Source organism: Canis lupus, chromosome 1 (assembly GCF_048164855.1).
Source record: "Canis lupus baileyi chromosome 1, mCanLup2.hap1, whole genome shotgun sequence".
NCBI lineage: Eukaryota > Metazoa > Chordata > Mammalia > Carnivora > Canidae > Canis > Canis lupus.
In genome coordinates, this window is record NC_132838.1 from 40,093,628 (window position 1) to 40,119,021 (window position 25,394).

Here is a 25,394-nt window from a genome sequence, read left to right on the forward strand (position 1 = left end):
CAAAGAAAGATAATGTCCACTCTTCCCACCTCAACGGGTTGTCAAAGATTCAAGTGATACACTTTGAACATCTTAATAGAAGTGTTAAATATTGATTTCACACATGTTTCCCTTAATTGACTGTCATTTCAATCCAATCAGTGATTCTCAACCCTGCCTGCACATTAGAATCAACTGGAAGCTTCTAAAAATCCAAATGCCAGGCCACACATGGAATCTCTAGGAGTGAGACCCAGGCTCAGTACTATTTTTTCCCCCTCTGCAAGTGATTCCAATATCCAGCCAAGGTTAAGAATCAAGAGAATCAAGTATTTCTCAGACTTGCACAGTGATAAGGAGCCCCAGAGTCCCTCCATTTCTACATAATCAGCTTCTAAGAGAAGTGCCTGGAAGTCCGTATTTTCAACAAGTACCCCTAGCTGTCTCTTCACAGCAGGCAAGTATGAGAAACACTATGTTGAATCAGAGTCTGAGAGTTGGAAGGAATATTGTTTAAAGTCTTCACACTTTATTCATCTCTAAACCATGTGAAACTTTATGAATCCCATGAATGAAATGCAAATGTGTGTTAACCAACTATGTGAACAGTAAACAACACAACTGATAACACTGTTAGTCCCAGAATTGACACGGACCCCTTTCTAGAGTTTTGGGAAATCTTGACTGATGGAGAAGAATTTCAGTTCAGAACTTTCCTTGATCAAACAATTTGGAATGGCAAGAAATGAACCAAAAGAATTCTGCCGATTAAGAACAAATGTTTGAATATTGTGAAATAAAATAATAAGCTCAAGTTTTGGTGCGCACAATGAGAATGGGACACACATAGCTAAATGTTTATTTGGTCCCCCACGAAAAGGATCTGTTGGGGATCCCTGGGTGGCTAAGCAGTTTAGTGCCTGCCTTTGGCCTGGGGCGCGATCCTGGGGTGCGGGGATCAAGGCCTGAGGCAGGCTCCCTGTGTGGAGCCTGCTTCTCCCTCTGCCTGTGTCTCTGCCTCTCTCTCCATCTCTCTCTCTCTCTCTCTCTCTCTCTCTCTCTCTGTCTCTGTCTATCATGAATGAATAAATAAATAAAATCTTTAAAAAAAAAAAGAAAAGAAAAGGTTCTGTTGCACAGCTCTGTAAAGCCTCCGTTATTACTTTAGGTCTCCTGGGAAAGCTAGGTAGATCGGGTTTAATGTAAATAACACACAGACAAGCTACAATGGCAAATACGAAGGGAGAAAAGTTAATTAACTACTGTTATCCACGTTGCCAAACTCGGCTCAACTCTGCGAGGCAAGAGATATTTCCACTCCTCCTCACTATTTTGAAAGCATCAAACTCTGCCAGAACCACTGGTCTATCAGTTTCCGCTGAACATTCTAGCATTGTCTTTGAGAAGTTAAGTCTTGCAGAATCCCGTTTTCTCTGGGGCCCCATCCACTTGCCTGGCCTACGTAGTTAACTTGAAAATCTTTCTTCCTTCCTACTTCCTGCACTGAGTCCAGCCTTTGTCTCAGCTTTGTGTGAGCCATAAATACTGTCAGTATTTAGAGACTGCGTTTAATCCTAAGCTTGTTAAGAAGAAAGATAATGGAGACTGATTTTAATGAATATCTAAGTTCAGAACATTTGCATTTCCTTTAAAATGGCTTTGTAAAATTTGCTCACTTCCAAACTTTGCCAGATAAGGCATTTGGGAAAAATGAGGCTGGATCCAGGCTGGGTTTTATCTTTGGAAATGATATCAACTTGCCCCGGGTAATCAGTGCTTGTTTTAAAGTCCCTGTTCCTTAGCATCTCCCTGTTTCTGAAAGAGTGCCTTCATTGGGAGACTCACTTTTTTTGTGATATAAAATGTATGTTCTTGCTGCGTTTGTTTGTATTGGGGAAAAAAATCCTTCTAATTACTAAGAGGGTATATTATGCATGCTCAGAGTGGGTGGCATGGTTGGTGGAGGCATGGCCCAGTGCTTGTGCTAAGTCAGCATACATGATACCCAGATTGAGAAGGTGGCTGTAGGCATTCCCAAGTGTAGCCTTGGCCACTCCTAGCTTCTTTAGGTTTTTGTTATTGTATTTGTTATTGTTTTAAAGATTTATTTACTTATTTGAGAGAGCAAGAAAGCATGGGTAGGGAGGAGAAGAGGGAGAGGGAGAGAGTCTTAAGCAGACTCTGCACTCAGTGCAGAGCCCAATGTGGGGCTCCATCCCAGGATCCTGAGATCATAACCTATGCTGAAACCAAAAGTCAGAGCTTAACCAACTGTGCCACCCAGGTGCCCCTAACTTCATTAGGTTTTTACATTTGTACATTTGTTTGTATTTTGTGTGCTTTGTTGAATCATTTCTGTGTTATACTGTGTTTTGGATTCATGGACTGAGTGGGGGGAAGCGGCAGGTAATAGATAGTAGGAATTTTTTTTAAACAAAAAATGTATTTATTGCTACTAACGGCCTTCCCCCATTGTCAGCCCATTCCCAGGGCCCATTTCTTCCACCTCTCACATTCTTCGCTTCTAGAATACTTGATTTGTTTACCTGAGTGTTTGATACACAGTAGGGTGCAAGACATCATGCACAATCGATCATTGTTCAGAGGATGTCAATTGCGTTAGTTTGCTAGGGCTGCTAAACAAGGTACCGCAGAGGAGGTGCTAAAACAACAGAGATGTACTGTCTCCCAGTTCTGGAGGCTAGAAGTCCAAAATCAAGGTGTCAGCAAGGTTGATCCTTCTGAGGGCCAGAAATGGGAATCTGTTCCAGGCAGCTCTCCTTGGCTTAAAGGTGGCCCTTGTTCTGTTCTTGTGATGTCTTCTAGTATGCATGTGTCTATGTCTAAATTTCCCCTTTTTAATAGTCAGATGAGTGCTCATCGTAATGACCTCATTTTAATTTAATTACCTCTATAAAGATCCTCCCTCCAAATAAAATCACATTCAGAAGTACTGGGGTTAGGACTTCAACATACGAATTTGAGGGAGACACAAGCCAGCCCACAACACCAGTATTATACTTGGCTTTTAAAAAAATGTTCATGGGATGCCTGGGTGGCTCAGTGGTTGAGCATCTACCTTGGGCTCAGATTGTGATCCCAGGATCCTGGGATCAAGTCCCACATTAGGTTCCCTGCAGGGAGCCTGCTTCTCCCTCTGCCTATGTCTCTGCCTCTCTCTGTGTGTCTCTCATGAATAAATAAATAAATTTTTTTAAAAAAATAAAACTAAAAAAGTGTTCATATACCAGGGGTACCTGGGTGACTCAATCAGTTGAGTGCCCAACACTTGATCTCAGCTCAGGTCTTGATCTCGGGGTCATGGGTTTGAGTCTTGCATTGGGCTTCACACTGCATATGGAGCCTACTGAAAAAAAAAAAAAAAACGATCAAATCATAACTGAGAAATAAAAATAGGTTTATGGAAAGAAAACTAATTATTATGATGTTCTCTGTAACAGGACTTGACTGGTATACCTGAGCTCTTTTCTATAGAGCTGTTGCAAAAATGAAAATATCACAGGTTAACTGTAGATCTTTGCCTCATCTACAGTTATTATCTGATGTACACAGAACTTCTGATTTTATAGGCATAGCTTCAGTGCTCCTGGAAGTCAAACTCCGAAACCAAAGTGACATCTCAGGGGGCAAAATTTCTCCTTTGATCATTTAGGCAAGAAAAAAGATGCAGCAATCAATGCCTTCCTCGTATAGACAAGGAATCGGAGGTTTAGAAAAGAGAAGTACTCAGCAGCAGCCCTGGAACTAGCACCTGGACTTCACAGCTCAACCCCATATTCTGTTACCATCTCACACTACCTACCCCCTATGCCAGATATCCCCACCTTCCCCATCTATCAGAGTTACCCATGGCTCACTGACAACATCTGACTTACCCATTTAATTTTTTTTGATTAATCATAATAAATGTGCTAAGTACATTACTGATGTCCATGAGGAGGACCAGAATTCTAAAGTATCACTTAGATAATTCTTTCCCAAGAAGCCTATGAAACCAGAGGAAAACAAGAATCCAGGTGTCTAATTTATATAAGGTAGTAGGTTTCTTTGCCCTTCAGCTCCAACTTTTTAGCTAAAACTTGCCTTTGCCATGAAAATAAATATATGTTTCAAAGTGGGAAACAAATTTTGTCTGAGATAGTCTGGCTAGTGGTAATTGGGGATTACCCCTGAAAACGAAAAAAAGCAAGTTTTCTGCTCTGTCAGATTTTGGTTAATGCATTATAACTGATACTTGAGGTATGGATTTTAGAAACCACCTACCGAATTCAGCCACTTTACAAAGAGACTGTAACCTGGGCCATGGCTTGCCCAGAACTCCCCATTAAAGAGATGTGGGGACAAGTCCCCTTAGGTCCCATCTAGAATACTTAACACCCCTTGAAATGCTGCCTACAGGTTATTTAGCACATGTGTAAGCTACTGGAAGCTTAACTTCTTCTGCCCCATGAAGATAAGAGAAATAGTAGCCCTAGTGTTCATTGGTGGGTGACTTAATATTTCACCATGTGAATCTGTTATGTCACTCTCATGATATTAATTTTAAAGAGTAGACTGTGTTTTCTCAACATATAATTCAATGCTACTATTTTCTGACGCTAATGTTCCTTATACCTAAACTCATCTGTGTGTACTTTATGGGGAAATGCCAGGCACGCTAACTTTGCATATTTTAAAGTTCTATGTAAAACTTGTTTCATTAAAAGGAAAGTTTTATTTAAAAATCCTAAGATTTTTCTTTTAGATTTCTTACAAGTTAGTAGGGGTTTTTCTTACCCTTTTCTCAGGGCTGATAAATTGGGTTAAAGTATATTAAACCCCAGCTATGCTTTATTGAGTCTAAAATCCCGGCAGGATCAGCCCTGCAGAGTGGTCTCAGAACAGAAGGGTGCTCCAAGATGCAGGCAGTTTGTGCTGCGTGAATACTAATTCTAGAACATTAAACGTATCATGTAAAATTGATTTCTGGATGTTTCTCTGTGGAAGTCTTGGAATAGTCCTCCTCTTCCTTTCCTTGAGCCAAGAAAATTCTGAATCAGAACAGTTTAATTTTAACGTGTGGAAAAACTATACTCAATGAACCGAACATGGTGCTGAGAGAGTTTAGGGGGGTGGAGGGATGGGGACATTTTGACCACTTTTGCGTGTTATTAAAATATCTGAATTTCTGCGTAAAAGTTCTGCAATGTACTTACATGCCTTGTTTCCGAGGATCATTTGCAAGCTTTGTCTTAAAGTCTGACAACCTCAACAGCAAAACCTGCTTTTTGTGCCATAGTTATTGTGTTATATGTTAAGCATCTGGAAGGAACCCCAAGGAGGCCTCAGGAAACGGTTACTGCCTCTTGACTTATCATCCTGAAGGCGATTTGTTTTAAAGTTGATAATCCCTAGGGCTACAAGAGTGTCCCACATCTGCCCTGAATTGAAAACAGATTCCCATTAAGAGCCTTACATCAGTGCTGTGGATTCATTCGATCTGAGTCAGAAAGGAAGTCGGAGAACATTCGAACGTATGGCCTGATAGCAACACAGCCGCTCCCTTCATGGAGGATCGGGACTGCAGGGTATGTAGGATGTCGGTTTTCAAATTTTAAAACTGTTTTTGCGGTGTGGAAGCGGCCTTCGGACCTCGAGGCGGGAATATTGGGGAGGGGACTACGGTAGCTAACAGGTAAAAAGTCACGGTTAGTGTCAGGACTGTCAGTGCTACCGATGAATTGCTCAGAATTCAAGAGGCCAGGAAGCCTCCGCTGCTTCCGAATTCTCCTACCCGGTTTTGTTGAGGTTTGGTGACTTAGTGTTCATATAAAATATATACCTATAATTATGTAGAGATTTATATAAAAACTTCCCCCCAGACGCTGAGACTCTAACACGGGATTGTAAGCCAAGAAAAGTTTTTACTGTTAAAAAGCCAGCACTTTTCCAACCCCGGCTTATCTCTAAACTTATTTTAAAATCTTTCCACTCATGCTAGGAATGAAGGATGGAACTATGTACTCCTATTATAAGCCTCAGGGGACTGGGACCATCTGATTAACTATGTAGCATTCACTATCCTGCTGAGATTTTCTCTCAACTTTGTTTTGATCTTCTCTGTTAAAGCAGTATATCCTAGTGTGAAGTTCGTTTCCTTTTGAATTAGAAAGGAGGTTAGACTTATCCATTAAAGATAGAGAAGCCTATGGTGGTGATAAACAAGGCTCTGAGGGCTCAGCAGCATGAAGTGTGGATGCTGAGCCCTCCAGCCTGGCTCCTGGGGTTCTTCTGGCTCCTCCAATCCCAAACTGGGCTTGGATGAGCGGAGGCCTCACGGGTTACTTCCAGAAGTCTAGTCTGCTTACCATCTTCTCTGAGAAGTTTGGGGCAGTGCCTATGACAGTTGATACCCCATATATACTTGTGGAATGAAAACAGAATTATGAAAAGAAATCCTAGAAGTAGTGTCCATCTGAACATATTGGCCTACTGTGCCTCATTAAATTTCCCCTCATCTTTTTTGGTAAGATGGATCCCCAAAGTGGAGCATTGGAGGTGATAGGTCATGGAGGAAAAAGTGCTAGTGTGCCAGTCAGAACAACTGTGTGTAAAACACCTGGTTCTGTGGCTATGGCATTAAGAAAGTGAAGAAATCTGAAACAGGAGTCTTGAGAGGTAACCATCATGCCCTAGGAGAATGTTCAAGAATTCAGGAAAGGCTGGTATGGGAGAAAAGGAACAAACGCGCCTGCTTGTCTTTCCCTTTGACTCAGTGTGCTCATCACAAATGTTCTGACAGTACAGAGCCTCTGTTCTTGTGCTTCCCCTGGTTTTAGAAACAATACACTAAGAGCGGCCCAGTTGGCAGGTAAGATTGTCCATACAAATGCCAAAATGCTGTTCCCTCTTGACTGGTCGCCCACAGTTCTTGAAAGAGGGAAGGTTTTTCAGATGCCAGAAATTGACTGCAAACTGTGTCATGGGATTATGCCCTCTGAATCCCAGCAAGACAGAGGCTTCCTTTTAGAAAAGGAAGCACATTTGGGTTTTTGTGCTGGAGGATGCAAAAAGATGTATTGATCATCTCAGACAGAAAGGGGAATTATTAGGCTTAGAAACATCGCTTCTGTCCTATCTAAGGAGACTGGCAAATGAGCCTTGAAATCTATAGAAATGTTTCTAGTTCACACCAGCTTCCTCTTGGGGAGATGATTGTATATATATCTTAATTCAACTAACCTACTTAATCTCAACCACAGATGTTTGGGAAGAAAATAAAAGCAATGTTGCAGACACTTTCTGGGTGAAACCTCTATCATAAATTTAACTACCATTACCATTAAGTAATATCCACTTCGAAAAAGCTCTCTGCTGCTTTTTGAGTAATAAAATAAACAAATGTTCAGATTCCCTTTCCTTGGCCCATATTTGAACATCAGGCATGTCACTAAGGGGCTATGCCACCAAGCCAATTCATGGCCTCATTTTTCTCTAGAAGTTTTGTAAGGCATTGTTTGGAATTCAGAACACATTATTTCCCAGAAACAAGTTTAGCCTCCTAGCTCAACTCCTGAATGCAAATTTACCCCCAAATATAGAGAATCTGTTACAAGTTTCTGGAAATGGACCATAAGAACTTTTACCATTTTGTTTAATGACACTAGAGAATAAATTTTATGATAAACTATAATACTCCTTTTGAGAACATTTTCAATATCCTTGAGAATTAATTCTTGGCCTTGCACCCTGTTCCTTTCTTTATCTGAACCCTAACTACCTATTCTAGGTGCTTTGTCCCCTGCTACTCTCAAATGGTACTCTAGGTTGGAGTCCTAGCAAATAATTTGCCTGTGGTTTTTCACTTATGGTTTCTTTTGCCTGTAATGTCTTCCTCCCCTTTTGATTCCTGGTAAACTCTTGATCAGCTCAAACATAAACATAATTAAAACTCCTCTATGAGGCCTTGGTCACAAACCTCTCTAAAAAGACTTTGCGAGGGGCGGGGAGGGAGGGGAATAAAAAAAAAAAAAAAAGACTTTGCACACAGCTTCAGGTGGTTCCCCTGTTGACCTTCTAAATCACCAAGGACCACAGTTTGAAAATATGCCTTATGAAAAGTTAGAATTCCCTCCCTACCTCTTCTGCATTTCGAGAACACCTTGTAAATACCATGATATAGTAACATTCACCACATTATATGTCAATTTTTAGTTTATATTTTGCCCTTTTCCCTAACCTGAGACCTCCTTAAAGATATAAATTTCTTTAGAACCTGCTACAATGCCTGGAACATAGATAATTAGTAAAAGGATGGATGGATGAATGAGTGGATAATTGGATAAATATGTGATCAGATAGGAGTGGGTGCACTCAGTCAGTTGGGGGTCCAACTCTTAATTTCAGCTCAAGTCATGATTTCAGGGGCCTGGCATAAGGCCCCTCATTGGGCTCCATTCTCAGCAGAGAGTCTGCTTGAGGATTCTCTGTCTCCCTCTCCCTCTGCCCCTCCTTCCATTCTCTCTCTCCCTCTCTCCAATAAAAATAAATCTAAAAAATAAAATATAATAAAAATATGTGATCAGATGGATAAGTGGATGATATGATTGGATCAATGAATGGATGGATAGATGGATGGATGGAGTACAGGAGAAAAAGCTGATTTATTTAAAGGAGAATGGAGAGATATAAGAAATCTATGGAATTCTAGATGGGTCTTTTAGATAGTTTCAAGGGCATGATATTGATGGAATTTGTGCAGTATTATTTTATTTATACTGTTTTGTAAGGAAGGGGTTATGAGTAGAGGGAAGAGAATGGAGCTTGCAGTAAGAATAAACGGGTTCTCTCCCTAGCTCTCTACTTCCTACCTAGTCATGAAGACTTGAGTAGGTAGTTTGCCTCTCTACTTTTGCTTTTATTCATCTGTAAGATGAATAAAACTTTGGAGATTTTTTGTAAGGATTAAATGATAATCCATCTAAAAGGTCTAGTCTAGTCCTTAAGCCATACCAGGTTAAAGATAGGTGGTAGTAAAATATCAATCTAAATCTGAAACAGCAGACATAGAACTTGAAGCCAGAAGAAACCTTGTCCAGCCTTGTCTAAATTAGATAAGCTGTGATGGAGGAAAAGGTAAAATGTATACATCCAAAAACAGTGGGGGTGGGGGTAGGGATTATGAGAAAGCTGTTTAGTGGCAAGTAGCTGCAAAGTGAAAGGAAGAGAAAGTGCACTATTGAGAAATTGCACTTCCAGGATTATAAAAGGAATAATTGTGTGTATATATATACCTGCAAGTATACTCCCATGCATTTGTAACCCCAAAAAGTGCCTTATATATTGCATATACTTTACATAAAAACTAATGATAGTAATACATTCCTAACTAACACTTATTATACCACTTACAGGTCCTAGGCACCCTTCTAAGCTTTTTACACATTTTAACTCATTTTGTCCTCACAACAACCCTGTGAAGTAGTTACATAAAATCCTTACTTTACTGATAAGAGGGCACACAGCTAGTCACATAACCAGCATGCATAGGAGCCAGTGTTTGGATCCAAGAAGTCTAGCCCCGGAGTCTACACACTTCACACAGGAATGTACTCACAGCTGATGCAACTCCTGGCACAGACCAGACAGCCGACTCAGCTGTCACAGTCAACAACACTCTAAAGTCCCCTTTTGATGGATATCCCTATAGATATACTTTTCAAAAAACAATTTTAACACCTGAAAAGTTAGAGTGGTAGAATTTTATAGCATGGAGGGACATTTGGTTCATTATGCCCAGACCGGTCAGCTGAGAGTTTCCAGGAAAAGTCCCCTTCAGAGTCAGGTGGTTGGAATCTCTGCCGACATACTGGTGGCAAGGATCAGATGATCTTAATGGCCCAGATAGCACTGTGGCGGCAGCAGGACATCACCTTTATTCCAGATAATGTCCAGGGAATTCTAAAAAAAAAAAATTCTTCCTGGAAGTTTGTAGACATTATGTTGACACTCCAATAGTTTTCCAAATATGAAAATAAAGATAATCATTCTTTATTCTTTTTTTTTAAACAAAGAATCATCTATTTTTTAAAAGATTATATTTATCTATTTGACAGAGAGAGAGAGAGCACAAGTAGGGGGAACAGCAGGCAAACTCTCTGCTGAGCAGGGAGCTGATATGGACCCTGGGATCATGACTCAAGCTGAAGGCAGATGCTTAACTGAATGAGCCACCCAGGCACCCCAAGAATCATCCATTTTTAACATTTTTATAAAAAAAGCAACAAAATATAGAGTCTTTGAACACTCTATGTTTCCTAAATTGAGTTTAATAGGACCATGTTCTTTTGTTTTTTTTTTTTTAACAGGACCATGTTCTAAAATATTCTATAACTCTTTTTTTTAAGATTAATTAATTAATTTATTTACAGCATATGTGTGAGCTTGGTGGCAGTATCAGACAAAGGGAGAGAGAGAATCCCAAGCGGACTCTGTGCTGACCATGGAGCCTGGTGTGGGGCTTAATCCCACAACCCAGAGATCATGACCTGAGCCACCCCGGTACCCTAAAATATTCCATTACTTATATGACATCCCTGAGCCCTTACCTCTCCCTCAAATTGCTCAGTGCAATCTTGATTCCATTTTCCCATACCAAAAATAGACTTGTTCAAGCAGTTAACACATTTAACAAACTCCACAAATTCTGAACCAAGGACATATGAGGTCGACAGAAAAAATGTGAGCTCCCCTCTTCTACCTGATTAAACTATTATAAGTGTTGCCATAATTAGTACAATCATTATGCAAGGGACGCGTGGGTGGCTTAGCGGTTTAGCACCTGACTTTGGCCCAGGGCATGATCCTGGGGTCCTGGGATTGAGTCCCACATCGCACTCCCTGCATGGAGCCTGCTTCTCCCTCTGCTTGTGTCTCTGCCTCTCTCTCTGTCTCTCATGAATAAATAAATAAAATCTTTAAAAAAAAAAAAAAAACAATCACTATGCAAGTGCTACAAAGTTTTCTAATTCTCTGGCTATTTTAGTTATTCTTATTTTAAGCCATTCACATGCTCCACTGATGTTTTGGGGCATGATTTTTGGATGAATAGGTAGGTAGGCTTGTTGCAGAGGTTGCCAGTTTTGCATACCTCCAATACATCTAGTGAGTGACCCACAAGAGCCCATACTGTTAACTCAGGAGAAGTGGAAAAATAGCATTTAACACCTAGAATCATAAAAATCAGGGGCTGGGAGGAACCCACTCTTTTTCTCCGTGGATTACAGTAGAAGGAGAGGAAGAAGGAAAGGAAGGGAGAGGAGGGTAGTAAGTGGATTCCCTAGGTCTTTGTCTCCATTTTTTTTTCCTCATTACAGTCTGGATAAAGAACATCTTACCCAAAAACCCATTCATGTAAACTCAATCCCCTTTGGAGTGTTTTGCATCTGTTCAGGTGTCCTGGAAATAAATATTAAATTAAATTAAGTTTTAATTTCATTTGAATTCTGAATAAAAGGCTTTGCATAAATGGACCAAAAGGAGTCTAACTCTCCAAAAGTAGGTCAAAAGAAATAAGGCACTTTCAAGTATCCAGAACAATCCCATCATTTAAAAAAAGCCCTGCAAGTTCAATAAATACCTAATAGAAACACGAAATCAAGCCAGAAGTGGCCTTACAGGAAAGGATTGTTTTAAACCATTTAACTCTTCCAAAATGCCAAGGGAATAGAAGACACTAAAATGAAGTCCAGATTCTCAAACAGAGGTTGAATTTTAATAAAACTCTTCATTGGACAAATGGATATTTTGGAAATGGTTTTAGGCCAACAAGCTCTCTGGCAGGGCTATTGTAGAGATGAGAGGAGATTTAATGAATATAAATCTCACAGCCCAGTAGTACACAGTGGATACTCACTAATATTTTGTTGAATGAATGCTGACTAATTCTGGACTAACTTAGCCAAGCCAACTCAGCACTCTCCTTCAGGCCCAGTGGACACCTTAGCATAGGTTATCTCACAGATTACATGAAAGCCACACTTCCTGAAAAGAATGATCCTCTGGAAAAACACAGTCCCAAATTTCTGAGACTTGTTTCAGTTTTACAAAAGGTTAGTATCAGATATATTAACTCGAATATTAGAATATTAGAATGACTGACTAATTTGCTTTGAGAGTTAAATGAGGTCATGTTCATCCAGTCATTCAGTCATTCATTCATTCATTCAAAAAATATTGATAGTGTATTTTCAGTACAGCAAATATTGTTCTGTGCTTGGGAGATGGAAGTGAGCAGGCAAATGAGTCCTCTGGCTCCATGGAACTCACATCTTCCCACAAAGCACTTGGCCTGCAAGTACTGCAGCCACCTAGCATAAACACCCTCTTCAGGGTGGGTAGGAAAGTGCCCTGGAAAGAGCAGTGGGCTTTTAGAAGTAAGACTGAGGATTCAAGGCACCCAGGTGCCCCTCCCACCTCCACTCTCTAAATTAATTAATTAATTAATTAATTAATTAATTTAAAAAATAAGACTGATCCCACTTGAGCCCAGCCTCCATGTCTTACCAGCTGTTTCCTAGGAAATATTTCCAAGCCATTGATCTTGTCTGTTGAATGGGTATAATAATACCTAGCTGGTGAGGATTCTATGAAGATGGAATGAGACTTCCTGTGTATAAAGTAGCACAGTATCAGACAGTAAGGGCAATCTTTCAGTACCTTCATGAAGAAATTGATCAAAAAAGAGTCAAAGAGGAAGAGTATCTGGGAATAAGAAGAGTTGAGAGTAATTGCCTCTCTGAGCACATTTCTCAAAGGAGGTGCTTTTCAGCCATTTTTGATGCAGAATGTTGGCCTGGAGGGTGTTGACATTGTAATAATAAAACATAAAAAAAAATAAAACATAGAAGAAGCATGATGTCTCATTATACATAGTAGATTGAATGTATGCTCTTTTTCCCACTCTCTTCTCAAACCCTGGTTAAATGGAAATAAGAGAAAAAAAAAAAAAAAACCACCAGAACAATCGTGGTTGGGTGGGGAGGGTGGAGGGTAGATAACAGAAATGAGAAATGCCAGAAAAAGTTGGAAAGATTGAGCATAGGCTGAGGGAAACAGTAGCAACTGATGTAGTATACAATGGGGAAAACTGAGAATTAATTACTTGGGGTGTGTGGACTAGATACTATCCATAAGAACAAGGTCATTGGAGTCACTCACTCTAGGAAGATTCTGGGAAAGGAGGCAGGGCTAGAGGGATGGGAAGGGCTGAAGGTAGGATTGTTTAGAAGCCTAAACATTTAGAAGCCCTACATTGTTTATGTATAGGGAATAATGAGAACTGGGTGTCCCCTGCCCCCACCATCCTAGGCCTGTCTGGGGAACCAAGAAGCTACACCATTTCACTCCCCGTCATAGCAAAAGACTGGAGAAGCTGAACCAGAAACAGTCTGGTCTCAGAAATGGCTGAGGAAGGGGTACAGTCACTATCCTAAAAACAAGGGAACTGAGAAACTCTATGTACCGAAAGGCAAGACTTTCCAGTTACCTTCCCAAACTTAGTTCGCAATATGCCAGGGCTTTATTTTTTTTTTTAAGTTTTTTAAGATTTTATTTATTTATTCATGAGAGACACAGAGAGAGAGAAAGAGAGAGGCAGAGACACATGCAGAGGGAGAAGAGGCTCCTTGCAGGGAGCCCAACGTGGGACTTGATCCTGGGTCTCTAGGATCAGGCCCTGGACTGAAAGCGGTGCTAAACCGCTGAGCCACCCGGGCTGCCTGCAGCCAGGGCTTTAAACAGCCTCCTCAACCAAATACCACCACCAAGAGAAGAGACAGGAGGATTCCTCTGTGTTGAAAAAGACCTGCTCAACAGTGAACATTTACAAATACTGACATTTGGGGATCCCCTACAAGAATCTGGGCCCTCTAGCAAATCAATCACAGTAAAGCCTACAGCAAAAGCCCCACAATATAGGGCTTGTACAATCAGATTGTAAATCTGATTTCTGGTGCCCCAGTCTTAAGTGAGAAGAAAGGATCATCAAACAATAGCAGAAAGCAAATGATTGGGGAAAATGAACCCAGAGGTAACAGAGACAATGTGGAGGACAGAACTGAATCCAAAATATACAATGAGTATCCTCAGTGAGGTAAGGGAAACAAAACTAAAAACAGATATAATAAAAATGAAACATTCTGGTAACAAAAACAATCTGTAGAAGGCTTAGAAGATAAAGTTTAGAAAATCTGTCAGTACTAGATAGGAAGCAGGACAGAGCCTAAGGAAATTGGATGATCAGTTCAATAGGGTCAAATATCTGAATAATAAGAGTTCTAGGGGCACCTCAATGGTTCAGGTGGCTGAGCATCTTATTCTTGATCTCAGCTCAGGTCTTGATCTCAGAGTCATGAGTTTAAGCCCTGCACTGGGCTCCACACTGAGGGAGCCTGCATTAAAAAGAAAAAGAAAAAAGAAAAAAAATGTTCTAGAAAGCACTGAAAAAACAAAATATAAGAAATCAATGAAACAGTACAAAAATTTCCTGGAAGTGAAAGACACAAGTTTCCTGATTAAAAAGACCCACCTAGCACCCAGCATAGAGAATAAGATATATCAGCATGAAATTTTAGAACACCAGGAGTAAACAGGAGATCTTAAAAGCTGCCAGAAAGGGCAGCCCAGGTGGCTCAGCGGTTTGGCGCTGCCTTCAGTCCAGGGCGTGATCCTGGAGACCTGGGATCGAGTCCCCATCAGACTCCCTGCATGGAGCCTGCTTCTCCCTCTGCCTATGTCTCTGCCTCTCTCTCGCTCTCTCTCTCTCTCATGAATAAATAAATAAAATCTTAAAAAAAAAAAAACTGCCAGAAAGAAGAAAAAAAAAAGGCCACATAAACATCAAGAATCTGAATGGCATTAACTTCTCAGTAGAAACACTAGAAGCCAGGAAACAATAACTTCCAAATTCTGAGGCACAAATGATCTCTGACCCAGAAACTTACAAGCATGGGGTAGACTAAAAGTACAGAAGGGATCAAAACATTCCCATCACTTACGCCCCTTTTCAGCAAGTTTCTAGAAGACATGCTCCACCAAAATGAGGGAATAAGCAAAGCACAACCAACTCAGAATGGGGCTCCAGATGGAACATCTCCAAGAAAGAAAGAAAGGAAACTGGCTGATATACAAAAGGGCTCTACCATATTGCAGGGTGTTCTCTATTCTGTCAGAAAGTTGGGAGCAGGAGAGTGGATATGTATATAGAAAAGTAAACAAATTTAAAAAATAAAACTCTAAGGAAAAATAATTGATGAGAAAAGAAATAGAATTATAGCACCTGATATGATTCAGCTGTGAGCAATATTTACGGACAATAATGGAAGCACTGAACATTAAGAGAACCATCAATTAGAACCTAAGTGTGATGGCCTGGAGATGCACAGCTCAGGTCCTCCCTTCAAAGGATGACCTGCAATGGGGAGTGTGTCACCTCTTTGGGACCTGGCGTTGTCTTCGTTGGGAAAGGTGGCCCTGCCAGGTTCCCAGCTATTGCCTGAGCACAGCAAGGGGATGAGAGCCAGCCACTGCTGCCCAGTGCAGGATTTCTCCACTGGCCAGTCAGGCTTTATTTGGGGTCTCTGCATCAGCCTGGCCCTGGACTTCTCAGAACTACTCTGAAGCCTAAGACTCTTCCTACCCAACCTTCCTCCCTTGACCCTCTGCTTCATGGTGTCAGATTAGCCCTGGAGCTGCCCTGTAAGCTTTCACAGGCACCTGTACCAGTAGATCTTGTGCATTTCTAATTCTACCTCGGCTTCTGATTCAGAGGCCCTGAAGGAGCACAATTACTATGCTGGGAGCATAAAAGAAGGAAAAATGGGGTGGGGTGGGAGAGACAGGATAGAATGTTAAATCTTTATTTTTTGTTTAGGAAAGTCAACCAAAAAAAAAAAAAAAAAGTCAACCAATAAGGTCTACGTGTCTATAATGGGAAGGAATAAAAAAAGAATTAGCAGGATAAGTTACATGCATTAGAAATGAGGAAGGCAATGCCGGAAACAAATGCAAATAAAATCATTAAAAGTGCTAGGAGTGATTGTGTCAGGAAACAAGGGGTGGAGCGGGGAACTCCATGTGTTGGGGAGGAAGGGGAGTCATGACTTAAGTACTCTCTGACTTCATAAATGATGCTTACTGAGGCACCTGGCTGGCTCACTAGGTGGAGCGCGCAGATCTTGATCTCGGGGTCATGACTTCGAGGCCCATGTTGGGCATATAGGGAGGACTTAAAAAAAAAAAAAGAAATAAAAAGAGAAGTGAACAGTGCTTCATTTATAAATACATACATACATAAATGTTGCTTGCTAAGCTCTGCCTAATATTAGGATGATAAAAAGCACAAATATATATCAAACATAGATATAAATACACCTACCAAACGTTTCAAAATACATCCAACTATATATTAAAATGTATATCAAATGTACCTATAATCAAATCTTTTTTTTTTTTTAAGATTTTATTTATTTATTCCTGAGAGACACAGAGGGAGAGGCAGAGACACAGGCAGAGGGAGAAGCAGGCTCCCCGCAGGGAGCCAGACATGGGACTCGATCCGGGGACCCCAGGATCACGCCCTGAGCCGAAGGCAGACGCTCAACCACTGAGCCACCCAGGCGTCCCTCAAACATCTTTAAATATATATTTTAAAAATCAGATAAATATATTTTGTATTTTAAATATGTGCTATTGATCCACAGTACTTGAAGACGCTTGATCCAGGTGAGGCCCGGCCTTAGCCCGGCTGTGCCCCCGCCCGCTCGCTCCTCCCGGCCGCAGAGCCGGCTGCAGCGCCTGCTGACGGCCTGGCTTTCTGGCTAGTGCCTGTCTGGCAGGAGGACACAGGGACAGGGCCCCCAGGGTGCAGCAGGAGGCAGGGAAGGGCCCCCGCGATCCCCAGGACGCCGGCCTAACGCCCGGGCGCGCCGCGCTCCACCTTCACGGAGGGCGAGGGTCCCGCCCCAGGAGGCTTACTGCGTGCTCACAGCCGCGCGGGGTTTACCTCCCCCGGCTCCCAGGCTTCGGCAGCTGGTTAGCCAGCGCGACGCCGTCCTCCCGGATGACTGGCAGGACTGAGGAGGGGACGTGAAGAAGAGAGAGATGACCGAGGAGCAGCCCCTTCCGCCTCCGCCTCACCCCCAGCCCCACAGCTGTGACTGCTGCCCTGCAGCCACCTGGGCCCCGAGACAGCTGCCCCAGAGGCCCCGGCCCTTGCCACATACTTTCCTTCCGAGGAGGTCAGGCCAGGGGGAATGGAGTGTGTGTGTGTGTGTGTGTGTGTGTGTGTGTGTGTGTGTGAAAGCAAGAGCGAGTGTGTGAGAGATAGTGTGGGAGAGTGTGAGAGTGAAAGTGTGTGAGTGTGTGAGAGAGTGTGAGTGTGGGAGAGAGTGTGTGGGAAAGAAGAGAGTGTGTGTGAGTGTGAAAGTGTGAGTGTGTGAAAGAGTGAGAGTGTAAGTGGGAGAGTGTGGGAGAAGGTGTGTGTAAGAGTGAAAGCCCGAGTGTGTGAGTGTGAGAGAGTGGGTGTGTGGGAGACTGTGTGAGAGTGAAAGTGTGAGTGGGAGAGTGTGTGTGAGAGTGTGAGAGAGTATGTGTGTGTGTGTGTGTGAAAGCAAGAGAGAGTGAGTGAGTGAGAGAGCGAGTGTGTGAGAGATAGTGTGGGAGAGTGTGAGAGTGAAAGTGTGTGAGAGTGTGAGTGTGGGAGAGAGTGTGTGTGGGAAAGAAGAGAGTGTGTGTGAGTGTGTGAAAGAGTGAGAGTGTAAGTGGGAGAGTGTGGGAGAAGGTGTGTGTAAGAGTGAAAGCCCGAGTGTGTGAGTGTGAGAGAGTGGGTGTGTGGGAGACTGTGTGAGAGTGAAAGTGTGAGTGGGAGAGTGTGTGTGAGAGAGTGAGAGAGTATGTGTGTGTGTGTGTGTGTGAAAGCAAGAGAGAGTGAGTGAGAGAGCGAGTGTGTGAGAGATAGTGTGGGAGAGTGTGAGAGTGAAAGTGTGTGAGAGTGTGAGTGTGGGAGAGAGTGTGTGTGGGAAAGAAGAGAGTGTGTGTGAGTGTGAGAGTGAAAGTGTGAGTGTGAGAAAGAGTGAGAGTGTAAGTGGGAGAGAGTGTGGGAGAAGGTGTGTGTAAGAGTGAAAGCCCAAGTGTGTGAGTGTGAGAGAGTGGGTGTGTGGGAGACTGTGTGAGAGTGAAAGTGTGAGTGGGAGAGTGTGTGTGAGAGTGTGAGAGAGAGCGTGTGTGTGTGTGTGTGTGTGTGTGAGTGAGGTCACCTCACACCTTCATAGTTCTTCCCTGCTTGGTCAGAAGCAGGCATACCCACTCGGGTCTCCCAATGGCCTCCCTTCATCTCCGGTGTTGGACTGGATGAGGCACCACAGGAAACAGTGAGCTGTCTGCAGGAGGAATTGTCACCTATATTTTGTGAAGTGCGGTGACCAGTGGGGCTGAGGACAGACCCTGAACTCCAAAATGGCGGCCCTAGCCCCGTGAGTTAGCTCGGCTGTCAGCAGCAGCATGTGATCTACTTCAGGACAAGAGACAAAAGTCCTCCCAATTGCAGATGCAATTGGAATCTACCAGGAATCTACCAGGATATTTTTGATGACAAGAACCAATTTTCATTTTTTCCATTATATAAAAGTAATACATGCTCAGTTGTATAAAATTAAAACTTGGAAACAAGTACAAAGGGGCCATGGTTGCACAACCCAGAGGCACTCACTATGTGCCTTGTTTACTTTCAGTCTTTTTAAAGACTTTTCCAGAGCTTTGAAATTTTACTTTATGCATAATTGCATATCCTGCCTTTCCACTTACAAATTTCATCAAATGCATTTCCTCATACCACTAAAAACTCTCTGTAAAGCATCTTTTTTTTTTTAAGTCTGTGTAATAGTCCGGCTCACAAATGCAGCCTGATTTGTCCAATCATACTTTGTCAGGCTCTTTAAACTATTTCAAGATTTTCTAATTAGAAATAATGTTGTGATGAACTTTTGGCATATACATCTTTGTCCTCATTTCAGATTATTTCCTCAGAACAGATTCCCAGAAATAGAGCTGCTCAATCAACTGGTATGAACTTTTTTAAGGCTAAGTAAAAATATTTTAGACAGATTGTGAAAAAAATTTGTTCATGATTTAATGATATTCAGATTTTTTTTTTCAGAGAAAAATGTATAAACCAATAAGTGCATGCCCATGATCCACCTTAAGAAGATGTTTTACTGGGACGCCTGGGTGGCTCAGCTTTTGAGCGTCTGCCTTTAACTCAGGGCGTGATCCCAGGGTATGGGGATCGAGTCCCACATCGCGCTCCCTGTGGGGTCCTGCTGCTCCCTCTACCTGTGTCTCTGCCTCTCTCTGTGTGTCTCCCATAAATAATTTTTTTTTTTTAAAAAGAAGCAGAACTGCAAAGGATCATTCTGTTAGACAATAAGAGAAAACAAGTGAAGGGTGGGGTGAGAAGAGGGAGAGAGAGAAAGGAGAGGGAAAAAGAGAGAGAGAGATTTGTTATGCCTTGAGCCATATTATCCTGGAGTGAATTTTCTGAGGAAATCATTAGGAGATAAAACTTAAGCACCTCTGTGTCCAATCCATATTGTGTTTATGAGATGTCCATGTGAAGAAGGACACTCACTCACACTGAGCATATGTGATGCTACCTCCTTCTCCCCACCTCCAGCCTGCTCACCTCTGTCCCCACTCATAGGAATCGGACACAAATGCTGAGCCTCGAAGCAAGGCCTTCAGTAGGGCTGCCAGCACTTGAATCCAACTTCCAACCCTCCCCATCAGTGGCCTTAGAAAAGTTGCCTAATCATTTCTAAAGCCCTGTTTCTTCATCTGGAAAATGAGGATGAAGCTGATATTATCCACTTGCCACAGCTGTATGTAGCATGGCTTAAACGAGATAAGCACCTAGCACACTACAGAGTAGATAATATTACTTTGTAATGTGTCCCTGGAGACATTGAGGGGGGAGGGGAGCAAGGAAAGCTGTTTCCCAGAGTAGAAGCCTGTAAACCCTTTACAAGCTCTTGCTCAGGGCGTGATATTGACATTACACTTGATGTTTTTCAAAAAGCAGTGAAAGGCTATGTATTTTTCCCTTTTCTGCAGTTGTTCTTGGGTTCCAATATTTCGGAGTTGTACCTGTATAAAACAGGTAATCCCAGTGGAAGCTTCACCCCACTTTGTTGACTTTCCAAGAGAAAAGTGAAATGGTCTAGACATGTTATCAAACTGACACCCCTGGACTTACCTTTCCTATGTCCTAACCAACGAGGCATAGAGCCTCCAACGGTTTTCAGCCTGAACACACCTAATCAAGGTGATCAGATGTCTAGATTATAGGTTCGGTGACTAACAATGAGCAGGTGCCTCAGATTCTTTATGACCAGCACCTCTGGCTGCTTCTGTGGGTTAGAGATTCAAGGAATTACATGGGTGAGGGATTACAGTTTAGTTCTAGAAGGAACCTTACCAATAATCTAGTGATGCTTAATGTTCATTAACTTTTTTGCATAAGAAACATCTCTAAAAATATGATTCTTTCCTAAAGAAGATGCTCTTCCTCTAGAAAGTGCACATATGCACACTCACATAAAATGGTGACAAACATCAAGGGAGTTAAGACTTCCCTGAAGCCAATTCAGGGATTTTCCAATAAGGAATTCTGATCCTTTTTTTTTTAAGATTTTATTTATTTTTTCATGAGAGACACAGAGAGAAAGAGAGGCAGAGACACAGGCAGAGGGAGAAGCAGGCTCCATGCAGGGAGCCCGATGAGGGACTCGATCCCGGGTCTCCAGGATCATGACCTGGGCTGAAGGCAGGCACTAAACCGCTGAGCCACCCAGGGATCCCCAAGGAATTCTGATCTTCCTAGGAAACTGACACCCAGGGAGGTCCGGCAGGAGCCCACGGTCACACAGTGGAGGTAGAATTACAACCCAGGTGTCCTATCAGCCAGTCTTCTGTCCCCGTCTGCCTTTTCTCCATATGCTTTGCCAGCAGCGTGCTATAGGGGAAGCCCAGAAGGTCACATTCAAGGATTGGACATGAGTCCAGGTGCTAGCTCTGGGTCTCTGATGCCATCATGATGGAGCTCAAGATCTAGAATGTACTCCTTTTTCCTCAAGATGTCTTTGCAACAGCCAGAAAAATACCTTAAGAGGTGTGCTCCTAATGGCCTCTTGAGAATCAGTGCGATGACTGTGGTGTGCCAACGTGGCCCAGTGTGATCCTTCCCCCACTCTCAAGATCCACAGTGCAGTCTAGGTCGATGACTCCTGGAAAGTTAGAGGTATTATAGGAACAAACATTAAGAACGTGGCAGCATATTATTAGCAAATATTCTTCAATCACTACTCTGTACTGTTGGTGTCCAGTGACCCCTGCTCTCTCTCTTTCTGAGTGTCTCAGATCTTTTTGGAGATTCTTTCTGGACATGCACACCCCCTGCCACCATGAGCAGGGAGGGACTCCCCTCCTACCACCTGCAGTGTCCCTATGACATTCGTCAGAGACAGCGACCTTCTGTTCTCAGGTTGTTGCATTACTCCTCATTAAATCTATGTTAATGTTTTCTTTAAATGCCTGTCTTTAAAATTATTTTATCTTCTGTTTTCCAAGCTGTTACTTCATTTCCTGTTGTGTGTGTGTGTAGTGTGTGCATGTGTGTGTGCATGCGCTCATGTGTGAGCCTCTGTTGTTTGCAACACCTCCCAGTTGGAGATCATTTGTAAATATAGTTAATGAGCATTTAACACATTCTCTTTGATGAAGCTGTTAAATCTGGCTTCACACTGGCACCCCACCAGACATCTCCCTTCTCCCAAGCCATTTGTGTTTATCTATTCTTAACTACTTAGTTATGGTTTCTTATTTGTTGGCACAATATCAAACTAACCTTTAGTCCTGTCTGGAAAAAGTAGGGCTTTGGTTTTGTGAGAAAATGCTTACATCTGTATTCAAAGCAAGTCCACTTTCCTGGTGGGCTTTCATTTTCGCCGAGCAAAATATACTGTAGACAGAACAAATATTTCATGATCACCCTAACTGGTCGTGCATGTGGCAGCAACATATAAGCTATAGCTGTGGGCTTTTGCAAAAACAAATATCCAACTCAAAACCTGTGGGTTCCAGCTGGCAGAGTTTTCCTGGATTTAATTATAACTTGATCTCTGAAGAGGGAGTGTGTCAAGTGTCCTTTTCAATCACTTAGAAAAAGCAGAGTAAGTGGCTGCGCAGTCCTGGGATTCGCCTATGAGATGAGCCCTCATTGCTGTCCCCTAGAGGAGAGGATCATAGGAGTCACAGTCCTGTCATATGCAGAAACACAAAGCTGTCTCCTAAGCTCTAGGCTTAACAAGGAAACAGCACACAGAGGTCTCTAAGATCAATTATTTAAAACTCAATACAATAAAAAATATAACAATGAACTAAAGGAGGGGAATGAATGATTATCTTTACACAAAGCAAGAGTAATCTCCCAACCTAGAAAAATCCTCCCAGTGCTTTGTTTCTTTTTTTTTTTAAGATTATATTTATTTATTCAGGAGAGACTCGCAGAGAGAGGCGGAGACATAGGCAGAAGGAGAAGCAGGCTCCTCACAGGGAAACCAATGCGGGACTCAATCCCAGGACCCCAGGATCAAGGTCTGAGCTAAAGGCGGAGACGCTCAACCACTGAGCCACTCAGGCATCCCCCAGTGCTTTGTTTCTTATCTACCACCCATGCATTCCTCCCTTACCTTTCCCAGACTTCAGTTTCCTACCTCATAGCAAATCCTGCCAACCCTAGAGCCAACACAGACATATACAGAGAATGCACACACACACACACACACACACACACACACACACATTCGCAGTGTGGCATCATCTGAAAAATTACCTGGTCGCAATTAGGTGAAAATCTGTAACCTGGTTCTCCGCAGCTGGCCCAGAGTCTTGCTTCTAAATATGAACACAGCTTGTTGCCCAAATCATTTACATCAAAGCCCTGGCTACCAAAGGAAGCGGGGCCAGGGAGAGTTCACCTTCCAGCCTTTAGGTTACTGGGGAGGCACTTAACTGCAGACAGCTGGATTTCACATGGTGCGCGATTTTTCTATTTTACTCTGCAGAAACAATTCAGAACACAAGGTCAGTTTCAAGGGATTGTTTGGGTTAATTCCCACTCTGGGTCACCTGACATGCTTCATAATTTGAAAAGCGTTTTCTCCTTTAGGTTCATGGTAGGCAAGGAAAGAAGAGGGAGGGAACTGCTCATGTTGACTCAGGGTTGGGGAAGCATGACAAACCGTGAGCAGACACGGCCATTGGCGCATTCAGGTGTAAAGGCAGGATCTTCCCCATTCCTACCTGATTTCAGATACCTCAGTCTGAAGCCCTAGAGCCTCTAGCCTCCTTTTTGTGGCTGTTTTCCTCTCCTGTTGACTTGTGGGTAAAAGGCAGTGAAGTGGTTCGACAGGGGGCCTGGCCCCACAGGAGTCTCCAGACCTGTCTGGCAGATTTGAGGGGCAGGGGCCACCATGGGCTCTTCGCAGTAGCCAATGATAACCTTGGCCATTGTTCAGAACAAGCTTAAAGAGAAGGCTTTTAGGCAAAGATTTCTTTTTAAACCTGATTAGCTTCAGAGACTTGTTGTTAACAGTTACCAGATATAATTGTTACTGATAAGGCTATCTGAAAAGCAGGAACTTAAACACAATGAGTATTATATGTTGGGGGGCCGGGGTTGGAGATGCTACTTCGCTTAACGTATAACCAGAGAGTGATTTGATTTGTCCTGCCTGCACACACTTGTTACATAGCAACTGTGAATGAAAATAAAAGCCATAAATTCTGTGAGGAAGTCTACGTTTTAATGCAATGGTGAGTTTTGATCCGTCGTTAAAACCAATACCTTTTAACTTCTAAGTATCTGATTTCCAGATAGATAGTAAGAAATTCCCTTTTCTCTCCTAGCCAAGAACCGGGAATTAACTAAAAAGTTGTTAGTAGATTTCAATATGTTTTGTGAAAGAGGTGATAAGGCATCTTATCTTCCAAACTGCCTTTTTCTCTACATGATCCTATCCCCCAGCATTCCAGACATTTTCCCCTCATTCTACATGTGGTGTCAGAGCCAAATGGTCCAGAAATGACCATAATAATATCATCTCTTCTTATAAAATACAGGAGAATTAACTTTTTTGGTCGTGCTGATTCTCTTTCTGGATGTTTCTGGAAGATGTTCTCTTTCTGGATGTTCCGTGGATGTTCGATCCCCATTCATGTCCTTTTGTGTATTTTTCATGTCAGAGAGTGAATATCATAAAAACACTTGTGATCGTGATGTCACTTGTTTGGATCTCACATTACTGGCCCCATTGGGAGGCCACCAGAATATCTTAAACTGTTGTGACCTACATGGTCAAGCCTGGAGCCCAAACATAGGGAAGATCAGCCCCCCCATACACTCTCATTCACAGAAAGTGCAATTAAGGTTATCACACTGAGGGGGCACAATGTACCATTTTTAAATGTCTTTTAAATATTGAATAAACCTGAACTCCTATAATTTCAGAACCACAAAGGGTTATCAAAGCTCAGACTATTTGTTTTTCTGGAATAAGATTTAAGATAGTATAAGTCAATTTAGCAAAATGCAGATTACATCAGCAAAGGGGGAAAAAATGTTGAACTTTATTACAAAATGCCAAGGCTCTTAATATGGCTGATTGCCAGGGAATTTCTCCTGTGATGTATTTTATCTCACCTTCTTCTCACTGGCTTGAATTGTGGCCTAAATGGACCAAGACTATCCAGGCTACTGAGACTTTTCAATCCAGAACAAATATACGAGGTTCAGTTCTTATTTAATAAACTAAGAAACTTTGCTACGTATTAGCACCTCCACCAAAGTGAGTGTTGTGGGCACTGTTTGTGTTCAACCAATGTCCTAGATATTTTCTTTCTTTTGTCTTTGAATGCCATCCTCTTTCCCTGCTTCTTTTTTGTTTTCTTTCCTTATCAAAAGTGTTTTTACTTCTACTATGGCTGCAGCTCATCCCTAGCTCCATATCACCTTTCCCAGGGCATTTGTACCTCAATTCGTCTTCTCCATTTCTAGAGGAAAATGTCCTTGTTAAAGAAATTTCAGGTAACAGCATGCAGTTGGGGAGATGTTTTAAGGGGTAGAAAAGTAAAATCACTCAGTCCAAGTCTTGAAAGACTCACTCAGTAGGAAGAGTGGATCCCTGAAATCATATCTCTCCCATCTCTTCTGTTTACCTTAATCCTAACCCTCTATTCCGAGCCAAATCTCCAGATATGGGGACTCTGGGGCCATTTTGCCAGTGTCCTCTGCCCTGTTCACC

General features: G+C 42.3%; 1 protein-coding gene across 2 annotated transcripts in view; it reads left to right on the plus strand.

Annotated features, from left to right (window-relative positions):
* Positions 1–25,394, plus strand: part of SASH1 (SAM and SH3 domain containing 1) — a 313,961-nt gene that overhangs the window by 51,478 nt on the left and 237,089 nt on the right. Inside the window, exon 1 of one of the 2 annotated variants that reach the window (XM_072827306.1) lies at positions 5,377–5,567. The exons of the other annotated variant lie outside the window; for it this stretch is intronic. Within the exon in view, the coding sequence (XP_072683407.1) occupies positions 5,547–5,567 (21 nt within the window). The 5' untranslated portion in view covers positions 5,377–5,546. Of the gene's footprint in view, positions 1–5,376; positions 5,568–25,394 lie in introns of those variants that run through there. 2 annotated transcript variants of the gene reach the window in all.